Raw genomic sequence first — 13,583 nt, forward strand, 5'->3', positions numbered from 1 at the left:
CAGATTGATTTCAACACAAAGACCATTTTTAACATTGAAAAAGGAACTATTAAGAAACAATTCCCTTTCTCACAAGTCAAAGCCTGCGACGATACTGAAAGGAGGCGCTTCAGCATTGTGTTTCATGGGCGACAAGATTACGAGCTGGAAGCAGTGTCTCTTGATGATAAAAGGAAGGTAAGTTTTTACAATGTCATAGACAGATTGCTATAAATAACAGCTCACGTTATGGTAGTACCCAGCAGGTCCCAATCATAAATGGGAATTGTTATGCTGCACATTGTGCAAGCAAAGAAGTAGGTATGTCTTTATTCCGTGTACGTTCGTACACAGGATAAAGGGAATGTGAGTTCAGGATAAAGTTTGGCCTTTGGATTTTGCCACAGTTCACTAGGACTGGAGATGTAAAGCCAGCTCAGGGTGTGATATGAAAGTGGAAGCATTTCTTCAACTACACCTTGAATGTAACTGGTCTGAGACTGCATGTCGTCAGTTTTGTTTGCTTGTTTTAAAACAGTTGAATCTTAACTGACATTTTCTAAGCATTTTTTCTATATGTATTTATCAGAATGCATTCTTTGAAGAAGAATGAATGAGGTTATCCTGATGCTGTGAACAGAGAAAGAGCTAGTAATTACTCTTTTACCATCAAAATACACTGAAATTATAAAATTATCAGAGGGATGCAGCCTAGGGATAACTAGATATTTGTTTAATTAAGTGATTCAGTGTTGCAAGATTTTGTATGAGCTGTTTCATTTTGAGTTCTAGGTTCAATTATATATTCCAAGTAGTTAATGTAATTAGACTCTACACAGAAACGTGAGAAACTCAAGTCATGACATCAGCACTAGCTTTTCACCTGAATGCAGATACCCCATGTGTTCAGGGGTGACCAAGTCTCGGAGTCTGTGTCATTGGGGTGCTGAAGCCAGCTGCACAATTTAGGTTGAGATGCAAACTCTTAGAAAGCATGGAAGATGTGACTCGTTTTTAAGGGGCTTTTTGCAGAGGGATGCATCCCTCGTGAAACTTAACGGTTTGCTCCATGTGCACAAATGGTACCTCAGGGTTGATTGACTAAATGTTCAAAATAGATTACATTTAGCAGAAGAGCTCAGAAAGGCACATGTGTTCTGTAGTAAGAACACTCAAATGTGGCCCTGTATCACAAAAAGAGTGCTTTAAATTTACACCCACCTTAATCCGTGTTATTTTCAACTACAGGAAAGCCTTTGTTTTTCTGCTGGATTCATTTGAGATTTCAAGCTAAAACAATCAGTTGCTGCTTGGGCTTGAATTGAGCTGAACACAAACTTTGTCCTAGATTGCTCTGTATATGAATTAAAAAAAGTAAAATGATGTTTTACAGTAACCCTACCAGAATAAAATTATATTCTCCTTACACTGACAGGTCTAGAACTGTGGGCATTAAACCAAATTGCAGTGAAGTAGTTTAGCATCATAGAAAGACCCTATTTATTTTACATTAATTTATGTTACTTGTTTGGCTGCTGCTTATAATGTTGTCTATCATTTTCATACTTGAAAAATCCAGCTATTAATGTCTTATTTGTGGAAATTAACATGGAAAATACACTCTCTCTGCTGCCGCTTGTTATACAGATAACGTACCTTCTTAGCAGAGTTATACAGAGCAATTTGTACAAGAGGCGAGCAGAGTCGTGCTCTGGAGCACCTGCAGAATGTGACGTGATACATGAAGGACTGCTGGATTTGCGGCAAAAGACTTCTGCGTCCACTGAATGGGTGAAGTACGAACTGCACTTTCGTAGACCTCTGGGTTGTGGATTTTCTTAAAATTTCTGATAAATACCATAAGATTTTAATTTCCTGATACTAAGTTAATTATTGAATTGTTTCTTAAAGTTAAAACTTAGATGCCAAACCTGCATGAGGTGAAGACATGAACTCTTAGTGCAATGGTGGTACTCAAGAAAACGAAGTTCTGATGTGTGCTAGAGACTGTTGTGGGCATTACTAACACAAATCTATAATGCTGATGGTGCTCAGAGTGATTTTAATGGTGGGACTTTTTATGTTTACCTCTTTACGTTTTATTCCATTTCCAGTTGTAAAGAAAAGGAAAAGGAGAAAAAGCCTGGCAAAGCAGGTGGGGAGTGTAGGAGTCCTGCCAGAGAACATTGACTCACACTAGCCAAATGGCTGCCCCCAAATTTATAATTCATTCCCGTAATGTTCTGATCTTCCCTCCTGTGGGGACAGCCAGCCAACATGGACTAATGGGTGGTAGTTTCAGAGACGGGAATAATTATTCAGTAAGCAATGGACTGTCACCACCATTTCGCTCAGCCCCAAACCGTCACAGATAAGCGTGATTTCTGCTTCTGCTTATTCTGTAACTGAACTAGTGAAGCAGCCACAATGTTTTTACATAGTTTGCGACTTATTCTACAGACAACTCCCCCTTCCCCTGAGCCAGCTTCTAAAATACCTGGAAATTGCTTATACTATCAAAGGAGAGAAAGAAAAAAAAAAAGTCTACCAAAAACTAATGAAAAAAAAATTTAACTTAATTATCTGCACAGGGTAATTATCTCAAAAGACTTCACAGTTCACAGAAAAATATTTTAATTGTTTTTAAAAGGCTACCACTGTATGTCTTGTAAACACTATCCTCAAGTGTGTCCTAGGATTTGTTACCTTGCAATGTTTAACAAGTTTGTTAGCAAACAAAAATTGATTTTTATTTATCTTGTGAAGGAAAGCCCTTGTTGTTTTCTTCTTGATATTAATCCTCTCTTTTTTCTTGGCAAAGTAAATAATGGCGAAAACATCTGGAGATCTGATTAAACTATAAGTCCCTGCTTTAAAGAAAGGAGAGATCAATATAACTGCCGGCTCCATTAAACAATTCTTATCACTTTGACTGTTTATGTGAGAATAGATGCAATTTATATTTTATGTTTAATTCTTCTGGAGCAGCTAAACTTATTTACATTCCTCATAGAACCCCTTAATCAACTAGCCACACCTTGATGAGGGAGTGGAGCAAAAGAGAGGTCTGATAGAACTGTCAGAATGATAAAGAAATGCAGTAACCCTCAAGAAAAATGAGAATGCAAATGCTCAAATAAGGATAAAACCCACACAGGGTAAAGCCCCTCTTGCTGTTGAATGTTGGGCCTTTGTTATAGGCAGCAGAGCAGAATCCTGGAAGAGAGTGTGAAGCAGAATGTTTTTTTTGCTCTAATAGAAGCTGCTTATGGGCAGGCGATTGGTGCCAGGATTAATTTATGATTTAAATAGGTAATATCCACACTTTGGCACGGTCATTCCTGATGGAAACCCTTGAGAGCAGAAAACTTTGACCCCTTCCTGCCAAGGGCCTCATGGGAATGGGGGGGGACCAGGATCAGTCCTCATGGAGTAAGAGCATGTGCAGAGGCATTTCCAAGAGAGGAAGAGTTACTGGACTACAAGGTTGGGCACTAACTTATATTATGGTGACTTTTTTATATCTTGGTGGCAGTAAAATCTGGAAGACACAGAAACTCTGAAGCCCTGTCATATTATGTGCTGCTCAGTCACATAGTAAATTCCTTTAAAAACTCATAGTCCAAAAGAGCCACCATCGCAAACAAACAGGAGGAATAATAGAGTGGGGGAGACAGAGCGTAGCTAACAAATGGACAGGACTTGTGTGATTTTTAGTTGATAGTCAGGTCTTAGTTTTGGTGCTCTCATTAGGCATGGCAGGCTGGAAGTTCATATTTTATGTCACAGTTTACTTACTTGTCAGATGAGGATAAGAAGTCCTCATCTCAAAGGTTTGATGCTTTAGTACTGATACTTTTTGACTGTTCCATGTGAGATGCTCTAAAAATGTGGAGACCTACTGACATTAGAAAATGCTTTAACAAGGCTAGGCTTGTCTAAATAAGTAGTCAGTGAAGAATGAACTGTATCTCCATTCCTTGTCCTTCAGGTACTTGGTACAACTACGTGAAGGAGAATTGACTTTATATTGCATAAGTCTGGGAGGAAAGAACAAGACTGCAGACCCTGTACCAAATACAATTAATTTGTCAGGTGGTAATGTGAGTGTCAGCAAGGAGAATGGATGCAGTACCTTTTCAGTTCAGACCAAAGAACACAATTATTTGTAAGTATAGTTGGTAATTAATAATTTGTTAAAGCAGAACTGCTGAGAACAAGGTCACAGAATCCCAGACTGGTGCGGGTTGGCAGGGCCCTCTGGAGCATCACCCCGTCCCACCCCCTGCTGGAGCAGGCACCCCCAGAGCAGGGGCACAGGGCCGCGTCCAGGCGGGGGGTGAATGTCTCCAGGGAAGGGACCCCACAGCCTCTCTGGGCAGCCTGTGCCCCTGCTCTGGCACCCGCACAGGGAAGGGGTTTGTCCTCATGTTCAGGTGGAACTTCCCGTGTTCCAGCTTGTGCCCGTGGCCCCTTGGCCTGGCGTTGGGCACCGCTGAAAAGAGCCCGGCCCCATCCTCCTGACACCCGCCCTTCAGGTATTTATAGGTACTGATGAGATCCCCCCTCAGCCTTCTCTTCTCCAGGTTGAACAAGCCCAGGTCTCTCAGCCTTTCCTCCCAAGGCAGATGCTCCAGCCCCTGATCCCCTTGGCAGCTCTGTGCTGGCCTTGCTCCAGCAGTTCCCCGTCCTTCTTGAACTGGGGGGCCCAGAACTGGCCGCAGCCCTGCAGGTGTGGCCTCACTGGGGCAGAGCAGAGGGGGAGGAGAACCTCCCTCGCCCTGCTGGCCACACTCCTTGTCATGCAGCCCAGGGCACCGCTGGACTCCTTGGCCCCAAGGGCCCGGTGCTGGCTCAGGGTCACCTCGCTGCCCCCCAGCACCCCCAGGGCCTTCTCGGCAGAGCCGCTCTCCAGCAGGTCCCCCCCAGCCTGTGCTGGTGTGGGGGGGTTGTTCCTCCCCAGGGGCAGGACCTTGCACTTGCTCTTGTTGAATTTCATGAGGTTCCCCTGGGCCCAGCTCTCCAGCCTGTCCAGATCAAAGCAAAGAGAATCTCAGTGTCTCAGGAAAAAATACAACAGTGGGGAAACGCGGCCATCGGAATTCTACAGATTACCCCTCCCATTGCTTTGCAGTCATTTGATGAGTATTTTCAGGAGGAATCAGAATTACCACGATGTAGAATTGAGATGATACATTGAAATAGTGCCCGCAAAGACTTGTCTAGTTGTCATGTCAGGAGCCAGTGAAGAGAGATGTCATTCAGCTTGATAGGACAGATGTGTGAACAGGTTCTGTCTAGCTTGTGCAACAAGCACAGTAAGATGTAGCACATTGTTCACCTTCCCCCAAGGTGGAGAAGAGGAATTACGAGGAAGCTGCACCACAAAGTCAATATATGGCAAAACTTCAGCTATCTAACCTTAGACACGTAAGCAATTAACTCTGTCTGAAAAGGTCAGAGTCAGCAGCACTGGGCTCCTTTGACAAGGAAAGCTGCTGAACATCATTCTGCTTAAATAAGAAATACCTGTGGCTGTATTAGTCAGCATGTTATTTACACTTCCTTGCGTTTATATATGACATTCTTAAATTTCAGGTTTCGAATACCCTTTACTGTCCAAAATACCAGGACAGAGAATGTTAGCAAGCTCCAGAATGAGTGGGTGTCCCTCATAGAACGGTACTGCCAGCTGAGCAAGGGTGCCTCACTGCCTCAGGAGGGATCTCAGGAATGCACCTCCTCTGAAGCAGACTATGAGGATTTTACTGTACCTTTTAATGAAGAGAAAGAGGAGGCCTTCCACTCTGGTGTGAGTTCCACAACAACCGGTCTGAACAAGCCTTCAAGCCCCCAGACAAAGCCTGAGGAGGGGGAAGCAGCCCCAGCATCGCCATCTCTTCCGCTTCCCATCAGTAAGGCAGAGGCACCGCCAGCCCCACCTGCATTCCCACAGCCCTGCAGCCTCTCTCCATCAACAAAGAGAACCAAAGCCTTTCACTGGGATGTTGTCCCTTGGGATAAGGTGAGGATGAAACTGATAGAAGCTCTTAAAGGAAAAAAAATAATATTGTAGCCTGTATTACATAGTTATCATAAAAGTACAGCTGTGCCACAAAACAACCTGGATACCCTCCTCTATGTTTGGATGGAACAGAGTGCTTCTGTTCTTTTGGCTTTTTGTTTACTCTGTCACTCCTATATTTTTAGATTCAAAAATCTGTCTGGGGATCATGTGACCCATGCAAGAAAAAAATAGATGTATCCCGACTCTGTGATCAGTTCCAGATCCAGGACATGGCAGTATTTTCAGGCAACGAACCTTCAGTGAATCAGCACATCATGTTAGATCGAAAGGTTGCACATAACTTCAGTAAGTGTATTAATAAGAACTGTGTACTCCTGTCTGGAAGGCTGGGAGCAGCACTGCATGCATTTTCTATTTGTACTTTCTGCCATTCAATAGGCAATAAGATAAGCTTGTGTCTAAATCATCTTTTAATTCAGTGCTCCTCTACTCATTTATAAAAATAGATCTCATGGCTCAGTTGCTCTAAATATGGTCCTTAATTATGCAGAGTAGAAGAACCAAGCTTCTCTCTTGTACAAAGCATGTGGATGTGCCATTGAGCTGTGGTGCTGTTGTCTTAGGCCAGACACGTAAAATCATGTATCACGCCTGTGAAATCAATGTTAGGGCTCTGACTTCAAAGGCTTTTCCAACTTTGTGGGCTGTCCAGGTGAAACAAGTCAACAGAAACAGCTTGGTAGCTAGAACTTTGAGTACTGCGCTCACTCTCTCTCCTACCCTTGGTTCAAGAATATTCATGTATGTGTTAAGATGGGTTGGTGTAAGAAGCTTCTAGGGCAGCTACAAGGCAGGCCGCAGGAACTCTCTTGGCCTTTCTCTGGCCAATAACGTAGACTGTGAACGGCTGTCTTGAGTGATCATGAACAGGATCCTTCCCTCTCATATCCCAGGTATGGTTCTGCCAAAGGCCTGACCTAGAACAGTCTTTCACACCTAATGAAGCAGTTCAACACATCGTTCTGGTCTTACTAATAAACTGACATAAAGGTGTTTCAATTACTTTGATGAGAAGTGGTAGATATTGAAGGAGCAAGGGTAATTGTTCTTCAAAGACTACTCAGATTTCTGTTACAGAGATGGCTTTCCAAAAATGTTCTATAACCTAGTGATGTTTTAAGCAACGCTACATGTGTAAAGAATTTGGGGCAGTTAATTTTGAAGTTTTAGTGATTTCATCTTTATGGATATTGATAAGGAAGAATATGTTTTGGAGATCATGTGAAGTTTTAATTGGGAACTGCAAATGGAGATAACTTGTTGGAGTTATTGCATCCACTGACTGACAATTTGAAGGGTTAAAAGGAAGTGAATGATACGAAAGTGCTGTTGCAGATAAAGAGAGTCCTGTAATAGCACTTTTACCTACTAAATTAGTGCAGTTTCTTTGAGGAAATTTATTTCTTTTGATTTGCAAATAGCACCATTCTTCCTTTTGATCCTATTCTTCTTACAACTTTTTTCACTGAAACATTCTACATCCATTTCTTAATCTTATCCTTAAAGTCCCATCAGTGAGATTTTTGGCATATACTTATTATAATGGACATTACTTAGATCAAAAGTTAATTTGATCCTGAGAATCCTGATTAATCTTCCTGCAAGTGCCTCAAACCACAGTTCTTAAGTTGACGAATAAAAAGATGAAGCTCCAAAATATCAGTAGGTTAAAATTTCTTGAGAATTTGAGAGGGTTTCTGAACACAAGAGAAAAATGAAAATTCTGAGAGAAGATCTACACACTATATTCAAACCCAGTGTCTGAAAAAATGCAAATAAAAGCTGGGTTATCCAGTGGATTCTTGTAGACAGAATAAATTTCTGCCATACAGAGAACAAGTATCAGAAAGAGAGAGACATCCTCAGATTTCCAGTGGAAAAAGTTTTGGGAGACACTATATAATGTGTGATCTAGCGGGTGAAAAGCTGGTTTAGGAGACAAAATACCAGCATCTGTGACTTGATTGGTGCCTGTTTCTGTGTATGACAGCCGGTTTCCCATATACACAATCTTTATTTTCCTAGGAAAATACTTTGGCAAAGTCTGATGACTAGAATTTATTCAGTGGCTAATTTCAACTATTGAAAATGTTCAAGAAAGTATTAAATGCTTTGTAGAGAGGTTGTGAGAATTTTTAAATCAACATTTTACTATGAGTTACTCACTCTGTTATGGTCTGTAGACATCACACCTGAAGACATACATGGTTTAAAAGGCATAGGGAAGCGAAAGACATAATGCATAAAAAGGAAGAAGGGAAGATTCTGCCAGGCTTAGCACTAAAGCTCCATCTTACAACAAAATTAAAAGGGCAGAAAGTGTGTCTGAAGAAGAATAAATGGTATATACTCCATTGGCCAACAGTCTCCTGAGAACCATTAATAGCTGATTTGGGCCACAGCAAGTTCCCATAACCTGCAAAACTCTGTTCCTTTTTAGAATTGGAGGAAAAAAAGAAAAAAGGTGAATCATAAACATCCTTCCTGAATTCTCCTTCCCAACCTCCTTGTGCTGCTCAGAGGAGTTCCGCTGTAGCGGAGACTCTAGGACAAGTTTCATGCCAACACCGAGAGCATTTCAACCTTTCAGCTTTCTCCGCTGATGTCCCCTGTTCAATTCCTCGTGCTTCCTTTTTCTTACCTTCATCCTTTGGTAACGATGATGGGGACAGACAGTAATTAAAGAATAACTGGCAAGACAAAATAATCTTTTTGGGAGCAACAGCCTCACGAATGGTTCTTCACCAGTCTGGGGAAGAGGCGTCTTAGTTCCATTTTCCTATCATAATGCCTGTTATGAGCCAGCCCCATGTCAGCACAGAAGCCTTAAACATTACAAAAACTCTTAATCAGATTTCAGAGTATCGAGCAGTGTGGAAGAAGTGAGCACTTCCATTTCCCAGGTTACCTTCATTTTGGGAGCGATTTTCCTTACGTGGACCCTAATTACCTTCTTTTGAACCCTGGAAATTAAACAAAACAGTTAAACAAAACCAAAACAAATGGAAAATCTAATTTCTTTAACCTTTAAAATATTATAATATGCCAATACATTGTATTGATTTGGGGAAAAAAATTATTTTGACTTGAGCTGAGTACAAGAGAAATATTTACGAGCAAATACTTGAGTACCTTCAGATAACAGTACCTTGATAGTTCTGTCTTAAGCATTGACCATGTTCTGACAGAAATATATTTTCACTTCTCTACTGCCATGTCTATTTGAAGAAAACACAAAGATGAGTTTTAGTGTTTTGGGTTTCTTCTATTTTTTTTTTCCTTTAAAATCTGGAAGGTAAATATGAAATGTGTTGGTGATTTTCCTTCCCCTGTGCATTTGCTTCCAAGTAATCTAAGAATCGTTTTCCTCCAGACATTTTTCTTAAAAGTTTCCGTATAAAACCAAGTGAGCTGAAAGAAAAACTATACATTATACATGAAGAGAGTGGTGGACTTACGGATGAGCAGATCACAGCACTAAGAAGGTAATCTTTGGGGTTCAATTGTTTGTTTATAATATATGCATAATCTTCTGCAAATCATGTGAAGTTCAGGAAAGATGCTACTGAGATGTAGGATCTCTCGTGACGGTCAATAGAATATTAGGACTTTTACGCAGAAATCTCAGCCATGGCAACTGGGATTTTAGAGCACGCCCCCAAAATATCACTTTCCCCCGTATTGTGTAGGAAAAGGGATTGCAAGAAATGACAGCAAATCTGACGTGGTTTTGTGACCTAGTTACAAGGAACAGAGTTAGTAAAAGAGTAAGTTGTGGCAGCGAGCAGGTGTAAGGATGAGAAAACTTTACAACCTCCCTTACTACAGCCTTACTGTCTGTTGTGGGATCAGAAATGAAAGATGTAAAATTGATTTGGAGAGGAGGAAGGCAGGCAAGTGTTAAAGGAGCTTCACGGGATGACATGATATTAAGAATATCGGTACTTCTGAGTGGCAGAGATTTGTGGGTTTAAAGCAGAATGCAAATTTCTGTATCTTTAAAGAAATTGAATTACTATATTGAGAAATAGAGATTTCAGGAGTGTAAGAAAAGTACTGGCATGTGAAATTTGTAGGAACTGGATTTTCTCTCTTTGAATAGTTTAAGAGATAGAAAGAAAGGAAAGAAGTGGGTTCCTAGAATAGTATCCGTTATACATCCCAGTGTCCGTGTGAAACTTGGGACATTTTAGTAAACACATATGAAAGCTTGATGTGAAACTGTTTCTTGCTTCAAGATGAGAAAAATTTGAGTACTTTGCTAAAATGAGCTTGGAAGAAGATGACGCTGGCAAAAATGTGAGAAAGTAAATAACTAATATTTCTTCTTTTTGTGGAATGAGTTTAGTTTTGGCTTTAAAATCCTGATCCTAATCAGTACATCAACAATAATTTTAAAGTCTGCAGAATCATGCCTGTACTTAGAAAGTGATGTGAACTGGAAGAACAGACGTGTAACATATGGAATTAATGCCATTCTGTGGGATGGCCTGTACAGAGCTTCCCTGAAGTATGAAGGGACGGGGACAAGACACTGAATGGTTACATGTTTTATAGGTACCAGTGTGCTAGAGGAGGTTTCCCTGCTGCCCCAGTGCTTTACCAGGTATAGCCCACTGGTGCACAGCACATTATGAGCTGGCAGAAGGTGCATAGGCCCACTGAAGGTAATGGAGCTCCGTTGTCTTTCGAGAGCTGATCTCAAAGGCTTCATTCAGAAAAGGCAGCTCTTACTGTTCTAATTGCAGCGATGGAATGGGTCAGGAGATAACTGCAGTGAAATGTCTTGGACATCGAGAGTGCTCCCAGTTGCACGTGTGGCTGTCTCTGGAGAAACAAAGGGTTGGAGCTGGCAGAAGTAAGGAAACGCCTCCAGTCCTGCAGAGTGCTTGTGGTCTGGCCAGCCCCGTTTGTGAGGGCAGCCTCTGCTCACACCTCGGTTTGGAGGAAAACACTGAACACGCTCTGTTGTTCGAGCCCTAATACAGCCCTGCAGATGCAGTCCAGGATCTCCACGCCGCTGGAATTGGCATAACACCACTGAGATCACTGATTTACAGCACCTGGGCTCTTTGCCATCAAACAATAATAATAATAACAATAATAATGGTGACAATGAAGCTTGAAAGATTTTATTTTTTTCCTCGAAGATTTCAGAGTCTTCCTTTGATAGCAATAATGCTGAGGAAATTTTTCTAGCAATGGAACGTGTAAGAGAGATTGGATGCTGCAATGCTCTATGCTATATGGGATTACGGATTTTCTTCCTGGGATGCTTATTTATTGCCAAAATCTAGGAATGCGTGTACAAATCTTGTAGTGAAAGGAAGCTAATTTTTTCCACGCCAGCAGTTTTACAAGTGTTACTGAAATAGATGAGATGCGTTTCAGAATTGAGGGTTGGGTTTCCAAGGCAGTTCAGCGTCTCGCGGCTCCCATTCAGACATCTCATCGAAGGAGCAGATGCTTATCTGGAGACATCAGCGCTCAGACGTTTGTCTTGTCCAGGGAACTTAGCGGACTTGGCACGATACAAGCAGCAGGACACTTTGCGCTTTTGAAGACCTTTCCACTTGATTTAGGTGCATGGTGGAAAATTTTATTGTTGAAAACTGTGGCCTCCGGTTAATTGAGAACCTGTGGTTCTGACAGGAACTTAAGCAGGATAGTCAGGGGCTGGAAAATTCCTCTCTGTGCAAATTATACCTGTCATACTGTCTAAGCCTGAGCAGGAAGTCTAAATTCTACTCTTGTAAAATGAAAAATATTTAAAGCGAAAACCAAGATTACATTTTCAAGACCGGGGCCAGAGAACAAAACGTTCTGCTCGTGCATCCAGCGAAGGGCAGTGGAGGTGGTGGAATACTATTAGAAACTTTGGGGCTTATTTTGATGCAGAAACCTTTCAGTAGTTCTCAGAATGACTCTTTATCCTGGTGTCTTAAAATCGATAGCAAATCACTCGTCGTCTCTATAAATGTAATTTTTCAAAACAGTGGGAGATTTTTCATTGCACAAATTCTGTTAGAGTTGCATTCCTGCAAAAAGATATTTATGGAATGCATTCACATATTCTTGTGCTTCCTTTTCCATGGCGTCCATTGTTCAATGCTTTAAGCTTTAAACCTTCTAGATAATCTGCTAGTTTTGTTTCATATACATAATAATTTAAAACAATTTGATGGGATACCAGACTTCTGATTAAATTGAGAATTTTGCTGTCAGCTTTAAAAAAATCAATGTTCTTTTGCTTAATGGATGTGCTTAAAAAGCCAAACTATTTTTAATGATAAATAAAAACCCCTTTATTTTTGTCAACAGACAACTGTTATTTTTTAAAATGAGAATTCTTTCTTTTTTTTTCCCTTGATGATGAAGGGCGATGAATGGAATATTTTGCAGTTTGCTTTAATATAGATTTAGTAATTCAAAACCCAGCAATTATTCAATTGAAATGTCATATTAAATTATTGACAAGAGTAAAAAAATCTTATTGTTTGTCCTGTATTTAACATGCTAAAATCTTTGCTTTATTTTTTTCCTTCTTTGACTAAATTTCCTTACTTTTAACGACAATATATGTCCATCCCCATGAACGTTTAAGAGCACTTGCTACAAATTTGGAGGTTGTTTGCAGAGACAGGAGAGAAGAAAGTAGACCTGAATACTTATTAAGATTCTTAACGCTCCTTCTCATATGTTAGCTATAACATCGAATTCATTTTTCTTAAGATGCTATGAATTCCCATAGTGTATCAGTCAGACAGGCAGAAGGATCTCCAGAGGACGAGAACTGTGGTGGTGTGTTTATTTTTCCAAGTGAAGGCATGTTTAAAGACATCAGTTTTCTAAAAATCTGCTGCTCTGGAGTACTGTGAGAGAATATTCTGTTACCTTATGCAGAAGGAAGAAAGCTGGGGATCTGTGTAACGTGCTACCATAGGAAAACTGAGAAATGGAGCTTGGATGTGATGCAGCGCTTAGAGAGACAGAAAGGCCATTGCCCACTCTTGTTTCCTGGGCAATTAAAACAGTTTCAGAGGTAGGAGGTGGTCAGACCGTGGGCCCACGGGTTAATCACGCCATAGCATGAGCCTGCCCTGCTTTTGTGCTAATTTTCCAAAGAAGTGGTTGCTGGAGACAAGCTGAGCCAGCATGGCTGTACCTGCTCAAAAAGTGTATGTTGTTTCAAGGTGCTTTAGAAAGGTTGTCACGTATGTTCATCCGGTCAATGAAAACAAGGCACATATGCATCAAGCGCAGAATTAATTAACCTCTTTGGAAATTATGGCCTTAAGTCCTCTGCCGTGTGGTTTTACCTTTCCCGGAATAGCCCATGCCACTGTAAATTGTCCGTAGTCTGCAGGGGAACGCTGCTGACTGTTATTTTCAAGCCTTTATCTATCTAAAAGCATTTCCAGACATGCAGATACTCTGCAGATCATTTTTGCTTTCCATCGCACAGTTGGCTCAAATGCCTATAAAGTTCCAATGCTTAAAGAATAACTGCGCGATA

The 13,583-nt window shown here is 41.0% G+C and overlaps 1 protein-coding gene across 2 annotated transcripts in view; it reads left to right on the forward strand.

Moving 5' to 3' along the window:
• Positions 1 to 13,583, forward strand: part of LOC142064232 (uncharacterized) — a 46,546-nt gene that overhangs the window by 16,907 nt on the left and 16,056 nt on the right. For both annotated transcript variants that reach the window (XM_075108901.1, XM_075108900.1), the window contains exons 4-9: positions 4 to 177; positions 1,627 to 1,775; positions 3,971 to 4,147; positions 5,578 to 6,004; positions 6,190 to 6,352; positions 9,441 to 9,552. In XM_075108901.1, the coding sequence (XP_074965002.1) occupies positions 4 to 177; positions 1,627 to 1,775; positions 3,971 to 4,147; positions 5,578 to 6,004; positions 6,190 to 6,352; positions 9,441 to 9,552 (1,202 nt within the window). The remainder of the gene's footprint in view (positions 1 to 3; positions 178 to 1,626; positions 1,776 to 3,970; positions 4,148 to 5,577; positions 6,005 to 6,189; positions 6,353 to 9,440; positions 9,553 to 13,583) is intronic.

This window comes from Phalacrocorax aristotelis, chromosome 13, assembly GCF_949628215.1.
Source record: "Phalacrocorax aristotelis chromosome 13, bGulAri2.1, whole genome shotgun sequence".
NCBI lineage: Eukaryota > Metazoa > Chordata > Aves > Suliformes > Phalacrocoracidae > Phalacrocorax > Phalacrocorax aristotelis.